Raw genomic sequence first — 17,951 nt, forward strand, 5'->3', positions numbered from 1 at the left:
TCTACTAACCATTATATACTGGTTCCACTTTTGGACTTGCCAGTACAATAATTTTAAAAAATTGTAAAGTAAAGGTTCTATGATGGTTCAAATTATAATTCTAGGCCCCCTTTTTGCTATAATTGAATATGAAGCCGGCACGCTGCAGAGATTTTTTTCTTCATTAATATGCTTTATACTCTTGAATGCAAATGAAAACAAACCCAGCAGGTGTGTGTTTCTCATTATGTATCCTCCTGCAGTAAATACAATTTATTTTTTGTCCTTTTTTTTTTTTTAGCATTCACTGTCTTAATTTATTTTCTCATTTTTCTTATCCAGAATATGTCCATGGGATGCTATTGAAGTGAATGTTTTTATTTAGGTTGTAACAAATAAAATGAAATTGAAGCAGGTTTGTAGATCATAGGTAAGTTGTTGACCTTGAAGGTGCTTGGTGTGTTACAAATGTTGAGAGAGTTGAAGAAAGAAAAGGACTCTTTCCTTGGTTCCAGCAGTGTTGTTGCCTTCCCTTAATCTTTGATCAATGCTCTGAATTTGACGAGCTGTACAAAGAGCAGGTGGTAGAAGGGTGCCAGCTTGATGTTCACCACCTGCCCTTCACATATATAATTGGTAAAAATGTGCCTAAAAGTAATATAGCAGGCATGTCCTTGTTTGTGGTTATTGGTTATGGAAGCATAATTGTATTTCAGCATGAGTAACTTTGAGATGAAGAGCAGGGCCTGATGATCCCCAGAGGAGCTGCTTATTTATCCTTCTCCTCCCCAGACATCTCACAGCCGCCCTGGCTACATCAGCCCCCGCCACCCCAGGCGGACTTGCTTGGGCTGCAGGGAGCTGTGGTTGCTGGTCCATCCCTGGTGGCTCCTTCTTGTTGGCCACCCCTCAGCAGCCGTCCTCAGTCAGGTCCACGAGGAGCCCACTCCTAGCTGTGACTGGACAGAGCCAGATGCCCACGGCCCTCACCACCTTTTTCTTTTATCTGAGCAATTTCTCCCGTGCCCTCGGCTGGCCAGCAGTCTGTACACGCTTACCCCTCACAACAGCATAAATCCCTGTAAAGCTTATTGTGCGTGGCACATCTTTGCCTGTGATTTCTGTCTTAAGCAGAGGTCACTGAGCTTTACACTAAGAGGTGGTAGCACCAAAGGTTGCTGGTACTGAAAGTGGCCAGGAGCTGTGCTGATAACCTTGAAGATTCTCCCAGCCGGAGAGCAGCAGGAGCCATGGGGAGCTATGGGGAGCTGTCATATCCAGTGGCCAGGAGAGCTCCCGAGGCCACCAGTAGCTGTTGGCTCCAACTGGCAAGCAGGGATGTTACTCTGAAGAGCTGCTAGCTGCTGGATTCAAAGTAAAAGAGCTGTACTTTGCCTGTTCGTGATTTCAATCTGAATTAAGCAAGAGAACCCTGGACCAGGTGCTTCCGTCTTGGCATTCAGTGACTGGAAACATCAGCGCCTTGCCGTCAGAGCCTGGAACCGTTCTGTGTATAATTTCTACCTTGTGCAGGCTGCAACCAACATTACAGATTCATTAATTAAAAGTATGCAAAATCTTTTCATGAGTAATCTCGGTATATGTTTTTGTTTTGTTTTCTTCTCTGTTATTCACACGGGTGCAACATTGTTTCTTTTGTTTTTAGTCAAAAGGAGCAATATCTAGGAATTTTAGGCAAGTATATCGAATATGGATGGTTAGTTGGACTAGCCAATGCCTTGGCAGATTAAAAGGTGTCATTACCCTGAACTGGTGACAAGTATGCTTTACCCCAGCTTTAAATTTAAGTGGGCTGAAGGAGAGATCAGTTTTGGTGAAAAACACTGATTCTTATGCATCCTAGACAATGGGGGTGTGAGAGATTTCTGAACAAAATTGGTGTCAGAAGTGACTAGGAACAAAGCCAGGCAGTCCTACTGTCAGAAAGCAGCATTTTCCTGGTTGCTTTTGAAGTCCTCCCTCTGCCGCGTTCTCAGTGAGTCCTTTGCTGTCTGCCAGGGAAGCTTGTGTCTTCGTAAGCCACAAACCCTGCACCAGCAGCTGGTTAGCAGGCTTGATCCTTCCCTGCCCAGCTCCCCAGATCCTAGGTGTGGGCTTCACGTAGGACAGCAGCTGCTGTTGGAAAATGGAGTTCAGAACGTCTCTGAATGAGGGAAAAATACGGGGATGGGATTCTGAGCCAGGTTGCAAAAGCAAAAAAGAAAAGTTAATACTATTGATAATTTGCTTTGTACTTTCAGATATCTACAAAGCAGAATTAAATGTGGATCTATATATGTCAGTATACGCTCTTCAGAGATTGTGAGAACCCCAAACTTTCGTTCATCCATCTTTCCTTTTGTATGGATGCATACAGTTAAAATCAGTGGTCATAGAGTTACAAATGTGGGTACAGGGACTTTCCCCAAGAGCTTTTCTTCTATCTGTTTAACAGTAGTATGTTTTACTCTTGTGGTTGAATTATTACCAGCTGGGGGAAAATTACATGTACATCGAAAAAAAAATCATAAGAAACAGTATTACTTTAATTACATTGATGTTTATGTTCCTTTATTAATTCTCTGTTTGTAACACTACCAATGTGTGTGTTTAGTCGTATGACAAGCCAAGAAATAAGGCATGCTTATGAGAGTTCCTCTGAGGAATCAAAATCATTTAACATGTTGACATCATGGGCTGGTAGGGTGGAGATAGTGTGGCACGTGATTAAAGAACCTGGGCTTGGAATCATACTGGAGTTTGGATCTGGATTCTGCTGTCCATGCTGATTGTCATTGTCTAAGTGGGCAGTTCTTTAAACCTGTTTCCTCAGCTGGAAATCTGAAATAGTATTCCTTTTCTCCTTAGACACATTTTGCCCCAAGTCTTGTTTTCATAATGGGCAGTGGGATTCCTGAGTAGGGGAAGCCTGTGTATGCTTTGGGGGAAGTGCCGGGTATGACCCTCCTGAGACTCTTGTCGCAGTGTTCATGCACCTGCTGGCTTCCAGGTGCAGCTTGGGGTCCTGCTTCTGCTTTGGGACAGTGGTCTCTTCCCACCGGCTCCAGTCGATACATGCTTCATGTCTGAACTCAGGAAAGAAAGAGGGGGTAGAATATATTTTGACTATAGTGGCAAGAACTCTTTTGGATGTGGCTATTTCTTTGATGATTTAGAAGGTCACATACGTTTTCCAGCTTTTTATGTACTGTAATATTCTGTTAAATTTATTTGACACAGCAACATATGAAACATTCGCTTCTGAGTCCTTTTTACAGATCCAGAAGTTCAGGCATTGAAGGACACAGTTGAGTAGGCAGAATGCACAGGAAGCAGACACGGGGAGAAGCAGAGCTTGGATTTTGGTCCCACTCTTAATTCCTGCTTTTCTCACTGCACCTCATTAATCCTGTGGCCTTGGTTAGGGTGCTTAAATTATTTAGGGGACTGTTTCTTATTGTATTAAGAGGAAGTTTAGACTAATTTATATCAGAAATCTCATGGGTTCTCAAGTTCTAAGGACTCAGCTTTTCTTGTTTTAAAAAGTGATATAAAATGCCCACAGGGCACACATTAAATAACATGTTCAATAAATCATTACTTTGACATCTGATACAGCTTCTCAGAATCAGCTTGTAGTGATCCAGAATCAAAGTTAAAAGGCTATTGTACTTTAGCACTGAGAAAGTCAGAGAAATAGTAAATTAATCTGTTAATATTTTGTATTGTCTTCCAAATGCATTGATGAGGCCATATTCATAATGTGATATAATAGAAAAACACTAAACTTATTTTCTTTTGTGGTAATTGAGCTTTGTCCCATTAAAACATGACATGTATTACAAAACTAAGCAGGGAAAACTAAGAATACAATGTGGTCATCCTCTGTCCTACTTTGACAATAAAACAAATGCATAATGCATGTAAATTTTTTTTTTTTTTTTTGGTACCAGGGATCGAACTCAGGTCCTTGCGCTTGTGCAGCAGGTGGTGAAACCACTGAGCTAAATCCCCGGCCCTGCGTGTAAATATTTTCAGAGTCTGTCTGACTGGGGGTGGTCGTGCACTGTAATCCCAGCTCCCTGGGAGGCTGAGGAAAGAGAATCACAAATTTTAGGCCATCCTCAGCGATTTAGCAAGATGCTGTCTCAAAGTGAAAAAATAAAAAAATACTGAGATGCAACTCAGAGATAGAGTGCTTGCTTAGCATGTGTGAGACCCTGGGTTTGATCTTCAGTACTGCAAAAAAAAAAAAAAGTCTGTGTATTATAAAGCAAAATTGAAAGCCTCTATCGGTCATGTTCTTAAAATCCAGTTCTGATAACTGAAGTGACAGTATCAAGAAATTAAAATGTTAAGATTTGCCCTCTCACAAATACTAGCTCCGTAGATTCTGTGCTTATTATTATTTTTTTATCTTTCACTTTGGTATTTCATGAGGAGCAAATGCACTAAAAACAAACAGAAAAGAAAAAACAAAGACAAAGAACACTCATCTTTCCCCTTACAATGGATGGAAAATTTTCAGCATCTTACTCTAAGAGAATTTCTTGTACTTTTTAATGAATGGTTTAATGTAAGGATGAATGATAGCAAAGACACGATTTTTAAAAGTATTTTATATATAAAATGAAATAAAAGTATAAAACTAGATTTACTTGTTTTGCTAACACTGTATTTACATTATTCAACACATATCTGTACAAATGAGGAAATTGAAATCATCAACTTTGTAGCAATGCCTACCTTCTAATGTATTTATAAACCCCTTAAACAGTAGTTTAGATTAATTTTCCTGTTAAATGTTGTTTAACACTTAGGAATCTCTGACCAGTATCTACAGAATATATCAATTCAGGTTTGAATTACAAAGAGTAGCTATTAATGAGGGACAGACAGAAGAAAATGAATCAAATTCCATTAAATAGAACTCTGAAATTTTTTTTTTTTGGTACCGGGAATCAAACTTGGGACCTTGCACTTGGGAGGCAGGTGGTGGAACTACTGAGCTAAATCCCCAGCCCCTGAAAATTTTATCTTGTGTAAAGACTGAGGGTCCAAATCTGCATCATTAATGCCCTTGGGGAAAAAGGAGAGTTTGATAATTTCAATGCAGAAAGGTAATCCAGCACCTTTGTTACATAAACAATACTGACAGAGTTGGTCTTGTGTATCCACTAGATAGCAGAAATGGTGATGCTAAAACCCCATCCCCAAGCAGTTGGAGGAACTGTGGAATTTGATATGTTTACTGTTTGGTAAGATGATGATACATATACTTTTTTTTTTTGTTTTTTTTTGGTACCAGGGATCGAACTCAGGTTCTTGCACTTGCGCAGCAGGTGGTGAAACCACTGAGCTAAATTCCCGGCCCGATGATACATATACTTTTAAGAATTAGACAGATGAAAATTGATGCTATGTTTTGGGATGCAGCTGACTTTTTCTGAAGAGAATTGCCATTTGTTCTATACCAGTTACGTTGTGCTAGCCCCAAATGAGTCATCTTTAATTTTAGCAAGAATAATGCAGGGAAGGAATTCTAATTCAGAAATGGAGTTCATACAGTTCTCTCTGGATCTAAACTCTAGTGCTTTATGCATCACACTGTTTTCTACGACTTTCTGGATTGTGTAGGGCCGTGGGATGCTAGAAGTAGGAGGAACCTGATTGGTCAGTTCTGACCTCCATAGAGGGCCAAGAGATCCACATGCTTCCAGGTGAGAGCAGTATAATGGCCCACTCCAGCTTCCGTCTGCAGGCCCTGAGACTTGCTGGTCCCAAGTTCCTGGCAGGGCAGCGCCCTTCAGGGACCTCAAGGTAAGCACTGCTGGTGTCCAGCCCTTCTTGGGGATGTCTGTCTCACTCATTTCACTGTAAGCTTCTTGGAGGCAGAGTAGTATTTCTTGCGCTTTTGTGGGCACTGCCCAGTTAGGCGACACACTTGTATGGCTGCGCTCAGTAGCAACTGATTAGATTATTGCTGCTGCTTTGCTTTCATTACTTCCATCCTGCTGTTGGCCCCTTTAGCCCTCTCCCAACTGAGACCCATTTCCTGTACGAAAGCTCTGTTGAAATGCCTGCTGTGGTTTCTGGTTTTCTGACTGCATTCTAAACCATGCAAAATGAGTCACAAACTGATTTAATTTGTAGCTGTTTTATACTTAGGTGATATGTGGACGTAATTTTCTTGTTTTTATTAAGTCAGAGTAAAATATTGTAACTCTAAATAATCTAAAGAAGTTGTAATTTATTACTAATCATTTAGGACTCAATTATCTTCTCTTGCTTCTTCTCTTGGAAAATTCTCCTAGTGTGCTTGGTATATTTCTTGTTCTCCAAGGCACAAGTGGCCCACAGCTCTGTCCCTGAGTCACTTTCAGTCGCCCCTGTGTTTCACGTGACTTTCGTGCCGGTCACTATGACAGGGAGCCGCTTGCTGGCCTGTGCTTGCTCAGAGACTCTCGGTGGTCTGGTGCATGCCTGGCAGTTGAGGTCTCACACTAAGTACCTGGGCACTGTGTCAGGTGGTCAGTAGTGTGAGCGTCACACGCTCCTTCTGCTGCAGGTGAACAGTGGAGGGCACAGAAGGCCCGTGGCTCCTTTACAGAGTCCGAGCTCTGACTGGGAACGGGAGGGCTCTGTTGAGGGTGAGGCAGTGGGGAAAGTGTTAGGGGCGAGTGTGACTTGACCAGACTGGAAGAGACTGCAGAACAGAGGAGGCAGAGGGGCAGGCGTAGGTGTGTGAGGGGCCGGGCTGGGAATGAGATGAACAGTGTGTTCAATTCACTGAGATCAGAGGTAGGGGCAAGTGGTAGGAAGTAGTCAGGTGGTAACTGTAGGATAAGGGAAGGATGGGGAAATTGAAAACTAGCAAAGCATTTGGAATTAAATAGGTAGTAACATTTTCCAGATCGCTCCTCTGATGCGTTTCTGGGGGAGAAAGGGCGCCTGTTCAAATCAGTGTGGAATCTGCTAGTTGAAAGAAAGACAAACAGATTGCTGTACTCAAGGCTTGGGATTTAATATGCTAATGTTCCCAGTGACATTTCAGGAATGGGCTTCAGCAAGCAGCTTTTCTCCCACCCAGGTGGCCATAGGTGATTTTTCTTTGTTTTGTTTGTGGCAGAACAAATACTGTAATAGAAAATTGGTGGAATCAGTGTAAGTTCTAGAGGACCTGTTGGCACACTGTTGTGGAAAGGCAAGTCTTCTACAGATGACCTGGATTCAGTAGGGAAGTAGAGACTAGAAGCTCCAGGGATACTTCAGAGCAGGGCTGAAGACAGCTCCGTGCAGGGAGGCAGCAGGGACTTTGGAGGATAAGAAGTAAATTCCAAACTTTTGCAAAACGTCAATCAAAAACTCCAGGCTGTGTAAGTGTATGACATTAAATAAGCTGATGCGAAAGTGCATGGTGTAGAGTGGCAGAGTGGACTTCTTATTTGTACTGGGCAGGGATAAAACAATGAAAAGTCAGCCCTCAGTGCTAGGTGTTTTATTGGAGGGAATTGCAAATGCAGCAAATGCAGCAAATGCAGCAGCAGTGCCACCCGGAGCCTGGTTGGCAGTGAAGAGCTGGTGCTCCTCTGGGGAACGGGGCTTCAGCCTCCAGAGCAAGTGCACTGGCACAGCAGAGAGGGCAGGTGGACGGCTCAGGGCTGGACACTGCTGTGCAGTCACTCAGCCTTCATTTTGTGTAATTGGACTGCTTCTCTTTTTATCTTTTAAAAGCATTGATGGGAAGTCATTTTAAAAATCCATTCAAATGAGTACGGAGAAACTGTTCTCCAATCTCATTAAATTTCCCTAGTTTTTTTTTTTTTTAATACACGCAACTGATGATTATGCTAGGTCAATTTCATAGCAGAATTAAGGTTTCTCTTTTGTCAGTGACATATATAAATTCTGATGTAGCTTGAACGCAACTTTAAATTTAAACAATCAGCTTTAATGTGGGTTTCTCCAGAGCTGGTATTGGGCAAGTCTAACATTTACAAGGCAGGTGCTTTGGTTCAGGACAGAATGGAGCTGGGGCTGCACTGTGGGACTTTGGTGAGGGTGAGATTCCATATTAACTGCACCATACTTAGTTGAATCACATGTGGTGTGTGGCACAGCTTCAAGGAAAAGCTGTTAAGAACAATGACGCCTCTAGATTATAGGAGATATGTGTCCCCCCAGTGACAGGACCTGCACTGTTCACCCACGGCTCTGTGCAGCTCTGGGATGTGCGCTCCTGCAGCTTCTATGGTCTGCTTGAGGGCTGCAAAGCCTTATGGTGGTTTTAGCCACGGCCCATTAGGATGAGGGTGAGGACATTACTTCCTGTCATCCCATGGACTGGCTTAAAACCAGCCTTTGGTTGCTGTCAGTGGAAAACTCCATGTGCTGACTTCTTTGTGTGATGTTTTGGGGTTGTTCAACTCGCAGATTGAAGAGGTTAATTACACAGCCTCCGCCTTTACTTTTCTAACACTACTGAAATGATCAGGCAGTGAACATAGGTCCATTAGAAGTGTGGAGGTCGATTTGCTTCAGTATGCTAAGGAGTGGACACTGTCTGGCAGAGAATAAAGACCTGCATCTTGGTAGGGGTTGGAACTCGTGTAACTTCTCTATGGAAGACTTTTAAGAAACAAACATACAGAAAGCATGTTTGAAAAAGACTCCGTGGACCCGAAAATGATTTAAAGACACAGCAACGGATACATTCCTCTTCTGTTTCTAGTATTACTCATGTGTGGAAAATGGTGTGATCTCACCTTTGGCCTAGAGAATCCATTGTAGTACTCAGTAGGCAACTATGATCCCAGTCATCTTGCAGTAAAACATATTTGGTCTTATGAAAATACTCGAACTTATCATATAATTCACAACTGTTCTGTCTCTCTTTGGATTCATTTATTTTCTTCCAAGAATTAGTAGTTTGAATTGGAAAGTATATCAGCAACACCTTTGTTCGGGAGTTATGGACGCACAAAGTGAGGGTCAGAAACATTTAATGACCTCCCAAGAGCACACAGGGAAGATCAGGGATTTGAACTCAGGATGTCTGATGCCTTGCCAGAAAGTCTTAACTGTGTGCTGATTTTCAGAGCACCATGGTGTGCTTATGCACTGTTTCTCAGCCCAGAACTTTACACAAGGTTCGGAGGGGGCAGTATCTTCTGCATCTTTAGGTGTGCTGATGGGAGGGGCTCTGAGGATGTGTGTTGAAAGTGTGTGTGTGTGAGAGTGTCTGCACATGTGCGTGCTCTGTGTGGTGTGTGCAGAAGTCAGGGAGCTACCTGGATCCGCAGGGAAGCAGGAGAGAGCTGCATAGTTGCAGGTTGTGAGGGGGCTACAGGGCTTTGGCCCAGTTTCTTGGTTCTGAAGGAGTCTTGGTTTGCAGCCCCTGCCGTGGTCCCCATCCACTCTGGCCGTGACTTTTACCCAGACCTGTTCCTGCCTGGGCACAGCTGCTGCCACCTTGCTGGGGACAAGGTCACCTTGTTCAAGGGGTGAGAAACAGCTTTCACAACGTGGCAGTTCCCTTAGGGACTCACAGGGCCTTGTGGAAACCCCAGGATTCTTTCACTAGAGTTTACATGAAACCAATATTCTCCTTACTGAGCAGTCTCAAGCCTAGGAAATAATTAAACGTGACTTCTATTCTCTGATGCTTGTCTACCAGAACTTGACCCTTCCTACTTTTCCTCAGAGCTTGAGTGTTCCACTAGGAGCCTATGAGTTTCCAACTGGAGATCAGTGGATTTTTAAAAAGTAGTTTCCAGGTCATGTCACATAAGTATGTTTGTGTCTTAATTAGATTTTAAAAATAACGGTAAGAAAATAACTGATTAAGGTCATGTCTTTAATTGCTAGTCTATCCCCATTCCTTGCCTGACATAACACTTTTTGCAGTTGGTAGTAAATAAATCATTGTGAGCTAGAGACTCTGTGAACATTCGTACAGTCTAAGGTGTTTCCATATTTTGTTAAGAATTTCAGTATTAAGCAACCTAACCTGTTTGAGATGCTCTCTTATGAGTGTGTATGTGTGTGTGTGTGTTTTAGAGATTGAAGCAAGGGTCTCATGTCCCAGATCAGCACTCTACCTTTGAACCACACCCACAGCCCCAGGAGTGTATTGGGGGCCAGGAAAGACGTATTTTGAAGACAGAATAGCAGATTGAGGAGACTATCTGAATTGATACAGTGTCACGCAATTGCCAGCTGATAGTTCACACTAGAGTGTGAAAGAGTGATGACTATGTACTGAGGACCCCTGAAACGTTACTGGAAACCTCTGCAGTAGGCTCCAGTCTCCTGCCCAGTGTACAACAGAGGCCTGAGGGAAAAAACTAAAAGAACTAAGAGAGACAGAAAGGAGGGTGACAGGATGACCAATGCTGGTACAACTGACAAAGGTGCTGGCCAGTCCAAGCCACTGATATTTATTGGTAATCAAGTGGGGTAAAGGCGAGCTATGTGCAAGGGCAGAACTACATGTGAGGATGTGCAGTCGTGTGGTTTCTATGGAAATTAGTATAAACAAGGCTATAAAGGACAAGACAAAGCATTCTCAAATTAGGAACAGAATAGACAAAATGTATGGTTGTAATTAGATAGAACATTGTCCTTCTAGTAAGAAAGTTTAGTTGTGGGAACGGAATTCAGGTGTACGTTCCTCTGACCGTGGCACATAGGCTTCGTCAGATTCACTTCTGTAACAAGCCAGTTTCGGGGTTAACTCTTCACAGCCTGCTTTGAGCATAATCAATATTGCAGTCTCCAGCAACTGTGAACCTCAGGTAGCACAGCTAAATGTGACCCTGAATTGATTGAGAATACTGCCATGCTCGTGTTCTGCTACATCTGCGTGACTCATGCACCATTTTTCTGCTGGGAACATGCATTGGTGAGTCCTGTTAGATTGGCAGTCTGGTCCTGCAGCCAGCTCTTTTAGGTTTGAGTCCAACCTTCCATTTCGAGAGTGTGATATTACTGAGCCCTGCTTTTAGGGCTAAGTCGTTTTCTTCATTTGTAAATAAAGATTTATAAATGAAGTAGATTCCAACAGTAGATTCTACCTCATTGAGTTGCTTTCAAGTTAATATTTTTGTATTTTAAAACAGGGCCTGTTTCTCATTTCTTCTAAGCATATTAGTTCCACTTGGTTTGGATCCTTGTAAGGTTGGATCAAAGTAATTCCATCCTTAGGTGTTTGCCTTTAAAAATATTTAGATGGATTTTTAAAATATTGTCAAATCTTTAATTTTTATAAACTATAAAGATTTGATCTGTTCACTAAACATTTTAATATTTCCCTTGTTTTTTATCCTTCTGTGTCTTTGTCTTACCAAATTCTAGTTCCTCTTTTTTTTTGACCATCTGTATATCTGACTTCCCAGCATCCCAGATTTTAACCTCAAAGACCGACCTGTTTATTCGTCCTTGAACACAAGCAGAAATCTGATTAAGGAGGGGAAAAATAAAACTGCCCATCCAACATGGAATGGCCTGTCTCCTGGACCTGATTGAGTTGATTACTCTAGCAGCTCACTCAGTGGAAACTCGAGGTACTGGTCATTTGGTTACACAGTTATTTATTGGAAAGCACCATGCCCCATTAATTTATGTAATCTGGTAATTCCCAGTAGCTGCTGCTGGAACACGTGGTGTCGTGTAGTGATGTGCTCTGGAGAAAGAAAAATTCTGTGTGTACATAAACTGTCAAGGGCCAAAGGTTTTCAGAGCACTCACGGTTGTAACCATTGCATTGATCCTGATGTGCTCTCGCTCACGAACACATGTGGTCTCCTGTTTCCCTGGACGGAAGCACACGCAGAGCTGTGGAGTAAAATGACGCGCACACTGGGTGTTCCTGTGCTTCAGCAGCCACCCCCACAGTGGTCATTGTAGCCTCCAGTACCCAGACTTTAGTCTAACCTTTGGATTATATTTCCCTCCTGCCTTCCTCTTCAGTGGAAACCCACAGCAGCTGTACCATGTCTTAGGTTCTCCTAATAGTGCGACAGGACAAGAATTAGGGGTCACAGAGATGAACCATTAAGATGCTGGTCTGCTTTGGGCTTTTACTGTCTAGCCATGAGTTTGGATTGACTGTATGTAAGCTTTGAGTTTGCCATCCACTTGTTTTCTTTATGGATTCTTCTTGCTTGCTTTGAAACTATGATTCTGAAATACCTTAGTTCTCCCTAGTCCTCTCCTTTCTTCTAGACTTGCTTTATTAATTTTTTTTCTGTTTGCAAAGACAGATTAAACAAAAAATTTTGTTTGTTGGCATGGTTATTTGCTTTAAACTAGACAATTAGCTTTTGAATTCACCAAGAAAGAGAAGGGTGGACTCAACAGTGCTTTTGTAATAAAATTAAACTAGTATCCATTTGTTTTTTGAAAAGCATGATTCGGTGATTTATTTGGTTCTGACTAGTGAGACGTCCCAGTGTGCACATCATAAGGTGTCGGTCGGTAAGGACACTGAGTTCTGTATGTAGCTTTGTTGCTGTTATTGGCAGAATTAATTTCTGTTTACTGTTCTGCTGAGAGGGCTCAGTACCTTCTTGCAATCTGTTTCAGTAAACTTTCTGGAAGGGTGCATGATAGTGTTTGTGGCAGAGGAAATTAATTTAATTATCAGTGATAGAAGTGTGAATGTTTCAGTTATACTTGGGAGTACTGGCAGACAGGACGATGGTTACGGTAGATTTGTGATCCTAAAGATACTTATGAGTCATCAAAGTGCCAGGAAAGCAGTGGCTCTTAAGACATTCCAAGCATCTTGGGTCAGAGGGAGGGTTGGGGCTGAGAAGGCTCGGTGAGGAGAGCGGTTTCTCTTTCTATGTCCATTAAACTGGAAGAGCTTCCCACCAGAACAATTACGATCCTCCTTGTGGTCTGAGATAAAGGTCAATTTTTGAAGTATAAAAACTACGATGTTTGAATTCCAGCACGTTAAGCTATGCATTTGTAGACTCTAACTGGCCCCAGAGGAGGACTTTATTTGGTGGGCGACAGGTTTGAATGTTTTCCCCTGCATCTCTGATTTTCTTTTTTGGTACCGGGGATCGAACTCAAGTCCTTGCGCTTGCGCAGCAGGCGGTGAAACCACTGAGCTAAATCCCCGGCCCTGCATCTCTGATTTTTAAAAAAAATTTTGTTTCTGCATGTTTGCATGAGAAAAAGACTACATTTTATTGGAAAGACATGTAGGCCCTACCAAGTGCAAAGATACATTGCTATTAGAAATTAATGGTGATTTTGCGGATTACGGATTACTTTCTCTGACTTCTGTGAGGGAAACTGAACAGGTGAAACAAGTTCAGATGGGCTCTCAAGTGATCTTACTATGTCCTTTGGGGTTAATATTAGTAGCATGAGAAAATGGCACTCCAAAAACATCAGACTTTTTAAACTAATTGTTAGAAAACATTCTAATGTATTTACCATTAATGCTTATTCCAGAATATAAATATTGAAGGCATACAAACATGCTTTATTCATTAAACATGTTTACTGAGCCTCTACTTTACACAAGCATCCTGCATAGACTCCGAGGATAGAGAAACAAATAATCTCTGCCCTCCTGGAACTTTGTCATGAGGGGAGGATTTTTAACCAGCAATCATTTTTCGTGGCACATCATTTTATGTTCATGCCAGTGTCACAATGGATGCAAATCCATACATTATACATCACTGTGTGAGTGCGTGCGTGTGTGAGTGTGTGTGTAGATTCTGGTATTTTTATGTGCACGTGGCTCTGGAAAGCCTTTGGGAAGCTTGAGGTGACATGCATTGGAGATGGGTGGCAGGGGGAATGGTCCCCCTCAGCAGTATTCCTCGGCAGGCCTAAATGAGATGCCATAAAAGCTGTTTTCATTTAAAATTACTCCTAGGGCAATTATCCTCACACCCCAGAGCAGTTAGATGGATAAAGCTTGGAACAAAGTGTTTAGTTCCTTCACTTACATAAATTATGTATAATTTGGGGGTTTGAATTCAGATAGGTCTTTTGAAAGATTTTATTGTTTTGAAATAATATCTCAAACAATATATTCCATGGAGTAATAATTCACATCAAAAGTTACTGAAAAATTTACAAAGCCTGTTTGCAGTATCTACTCATGAAGGCCTTTACAGATGTCTTCTCATTTATTTGAAGCATAGTATCTCTTTCCTTCTTTAATAGTTTTAGAATAGTATTCAGGCTCTTGTTAGTTTACAGTAAGAAAACCAACAGGAGAGAATTTGGTTTCCAGGCTAGAGGTTATGTTCAATTAGAAGGAACTTGTGCCCTGCTAACAATGACCTCTGTATGTTTTTCACCTGAACATGGAGACTCATCCCTGCCCCATGTGCGTACTGCATTAACTCATGTTAACCTGGAGGGACTTTCTAGAACCTTTATTCATTTCCCAAGGAATTTAGTTTCACTTGGTGATACAAAAGAAAAAAAAAGATGGAACTTCACTTACTCTTGAGCATTTGATACTGAAAATTCCTAGATTAGAACTTCTTAAATTTTTCATCTGTGTTAAGTGTATAATAATTTTGTTCATTTTATTAATTTTTCTTGACTTTTAAATTCATGCATATCCATTACTTTGATAATAAGTGAACACCAAACATTTTAGACTAAATTGCTTCTTTATAGAATTCTCAGAAGTTATTTAGAGTTTATTTATAATTTGCTAAAATTATACAAGCAACATAATCATTAATCTGAATTGTTGTAAGAAACCAAAGTATTGAATGCTCTCGTTCTGTTTTTGAAATGTTTACAACCTGCAGCTCACTGGAGTCCCTGGTCTTATGGGATGGGAGTGGCCCATTGCCCCTGGATTAGCACTGATAGAGTCCAGCTTCCGGGACAGACATCCTCCTGGGTTCTGAGAAACCAAAATCTCACTTCCTGGCTTAGTATTAGGTTTAGATTATTTTATGAAACAGTATCCTAATATGTGGAAATGAAAAATAAGAAATAAAAAACAACAGATTAAGGAGGTAGTAGCAAACTGAAAAAGAGGTTTTTCACCTTGATATCATTTGATGAACGTGGGTTATCAGCCCATACTGAAATCCTTTAAATGAATATGAAGGAGGCATCCTGCCTTTATTTCATCAGTAGGATTAATTCATTAATTTTCATAAATATGCCAAATATATAAGCTGTCCTTCATTAACTACTGACAATTTCTTTCTCTATTGTTGGAATACCAGAATAGATACTATTAAAAATGAAGTAACGTCAGTTTTTTAAATTGATGTTTTCAAATAAATGAATAAAAATAATAATAGTAATGTTTTTTATTTAATGTCATGAAACTAATTTAACTGCAGTGTCAGAAGGAGGTTTTCTCCAGCACTGGAGTGTGTGAGGTGTTTGGGCAGGTGTGACTGCTGTGCAGACTGAAACACAAGTGAGTGCAGCTTAGCTCCTGAGCGCTCAGTTTCCCTGTGGTCCTTCAGGAGAGCCTGAAGCCAGAAAATGACTCGTGCATGAAGGAGTTAGGGGCGGTCACAGGGCTCCAAGTGGAGATCAAGCAGTTATTTCTGTTGCATATGCTCTTGCTTATTTAATTTTTTGATCTTAGTCTTGTCCATTTCAGTGAAATAGCCACTTTTTTTTTCTTAAGAAAAACAATGTCATTTTTACTCAGTGGCCAAAAATTGTATCTTAAATCCTGGCAGGCAACATAAAAAATGTGTACCATTAGTCCCTAGAGGAACCGAATGGCTGGGCCGGCACAGTACATCATCACTCCTGGAAAAACCCCTTGGCATGCCCACCCTGCTCTGTGTGCTCATATCCAAACTCAGACGGCACGTTTTTCTTTTTAGGAATGACTCTCTCCTTCTTGAGCCAGAGGACACAGTGGTGAGACTAAACTGGGTATTGGTACTGCAGGGAGCCAAGGCCCACACGTTTGCTTAGAATTAGGAGTTCATTCACAAATGTCAAAATGTCAGGCTAGGGTTCAGTGTGGGTGCTGAGGGGATGGCCGAGGTCAAGCCGAGGAGGGCCTTGGCTATGGGGAGCGTTGGAGAATGTGGAGGACGTTGCAGGGATTTCTTATGCATGCAGGCTGGGTAGGTCTCAGGGATCCGCATACTCGTGACTGGGACCATTCCTCTCTTGCTCAAACATTTGATGACTACTTAAGGAAGAGGCTTAATTATAACTCTCACTGATCCAGTAGTCCCAGTAAAGACTAACTGAACATCTAGAACAAATGAGATATTTAAGAGAATAAGAGATGAGAGTGGTTTGTTTTGTAAGTCATGGTCCAATGCAGGGAGACACCCTTAAGTATTGCAGTAAGCCGTGATAAATGTTCTGATGTAAAGGATGTAATTTCTTGCTTATAATTATCCTTTAAGTATTTCTCTATCTTTTTTTTTGTCAAAGCTGTCAACACTAGATGACATTTGAATTGGAAAATGCCCACCCCATTATCTCATTACCCAAGCCATTCTCCATTTGTCAAACCCATAGCTAAATCAGACTGAACTTTTGGTTAAAAAAAAGAAAGTATGACTTCATTCTTTAGTTTGTACAGTTCCTCTTTCCCACCATCTCATTTCTGATTTCTAGTTCTAACATAAGTGGCCTGGTTCATAAACTTCCAAGTTGCAGATCCAACGAGGCACAAACTCTGAGTGGCCGAAGAATTAGGACTCTGCTGTCCTCACTTTCTCTAAGGGTTCTCCCCTAGGCCAGGGCTGTGGTCTCAGCCCGGGTTGCTTGGTGCCCTTGAGGTTTCCCAGGCCGTAGTGTGTCCTTGTAAGAGTGGTGAGGACATTTGTAAAAGTAAAAGTTGCAGAAGAGAAGAACTTGTGGGCAACCAGGGTGATGTACAAGACAGAGTTTTCAGAAAGAGAAAATTCGGAAATTAATTTTTATGAAATTATCCACACCTGCGTGCACCAGGAATAAACTGTATTTTGAAAATGCTCAGAAAGTGCAGGTTATGCAGTGTAAGATGTGGCTGGATGTAGAAGGTGGGAAGGGGAGACAGTTCAGACTCAGCTCTGAGAATACAGAGAAACTCTTGAAAGGAGCATGGAATATGGACATCCTCCTCGTGACTCCAGGGTAGAGTTGTTCCACGTGAGTGGCAGAGGGAAGACTGGTGTGTGGAAAGCTTGGGTACTGTTAATGTCTAGCTCAGATTTCACCTGTGCAGGCAGGAGGAAGACCCTGGTCTCATAGCTGAGTGGCGCTGTACCGTGTGCGCGGGGCTTGGCCTGGGGAAGGATGGACAGGGGTAGATGAGGCAAGATGCAGGCATGGTTGGGAGACTTTGTCCACTTACAGATGCGCATTTCTCTACTTATTTCTGATATTGGTGTGCATTTTACAATTGATGGAAATTTATATATTAATTGACACTGTTTTATAGCATTAAATCAAACACCATATTTTAAAGTAAATGGGACCAGGGATTTCGCTCAGTGGTCCAGTGCCTGCCTCACAAGTGCAAGGTCCTGAGTTTGATCCTCGGTACTGGGATGAAAAAAAAAAACAAACCAAAGACCAAAAAACCCAAAGTAAATGAAAACTGTGACTCAAGTAGAGGTGATACTGGAATTGAAAGTGGACCTGAATAAGGCACAGAAAGAATTTAGATACATTGCTAGAGAGGAACTGTGGCTGGGAAATTAAATGTGATTTTGCCTGGTGATTCATGCTTTATGGAGGTTTTTATAATGAAGGTTTAATATCAGTCAAGGTACTTCCTGTTCAGCCGCCAAGTAGACTTAGAAATCCATGCAGTCATCTGGTGTGAAGGAGACTGACGGATGGGCGTGGCTCACTGGGCAGAAGAGCCTCCCCATCTCCGCATGCCGGGACCAGACATGAAGAGTTTCCCTCACATGTGCATTCTCCCTACAAATGCTCGTCCCTCTAGGCTTCTTTGGGCTTTTCTGCCATCCTTTCTCAGTTCTCTGTTTTCATCTCAC

The 17,951-nt window shown here is 41.8% G+C and overlaps 1 protein-coding gene across 9 annotated transcripts in view; it reads left to right on the forward strand.

Annotated features, from left to right (window-relative positions):
* Window positions 1–17,951, forward strand: part of Ppp3ca (protein phosphatase 3 catalytic subunit alpha) — a 263,314-nt gene that overhangs the window by 74,580 nt on the left and 170,783 nt on the right. For 2 of the 9 annotated variants that reach the window (XM_087198692.1, XM_087198693.1), the window contains exon 2: window positions 11,376–11,543. The exons of the other annotated variants lie outside the window; for them this stretch is intronic. In XM_087198692.1, coding sequence (XP_087054818.1) covers window positions 11,480–11,543 — 64 coding nt within the window. In that variant the 5' untranslated portion in view covers window positions 11,376–11,479. The remainder of the gene's footprint in view (window positions 1–11,375; window positions 11,544–17,951) is intronic. 9 annotated transcript variants of the gene reach the window in all.

The sequence above is a fragment of the Heterocephalus glaber genome, unplaced genomic scaffold (assembly GCF_053883595.1).
Source record: "Heterocephalus glaber isolate CG9 unplaced genomic scaffold, H.glaber_assembly_v1.0 deba00001688, whole genome shotgun sequence".
Taxonomy (NCBI): Eukaryota; Metazoa; Chordata; class Mammalia; order Rodentia; family Bathyergidae; genus Heterocephalus; species Heterocephalus glaber.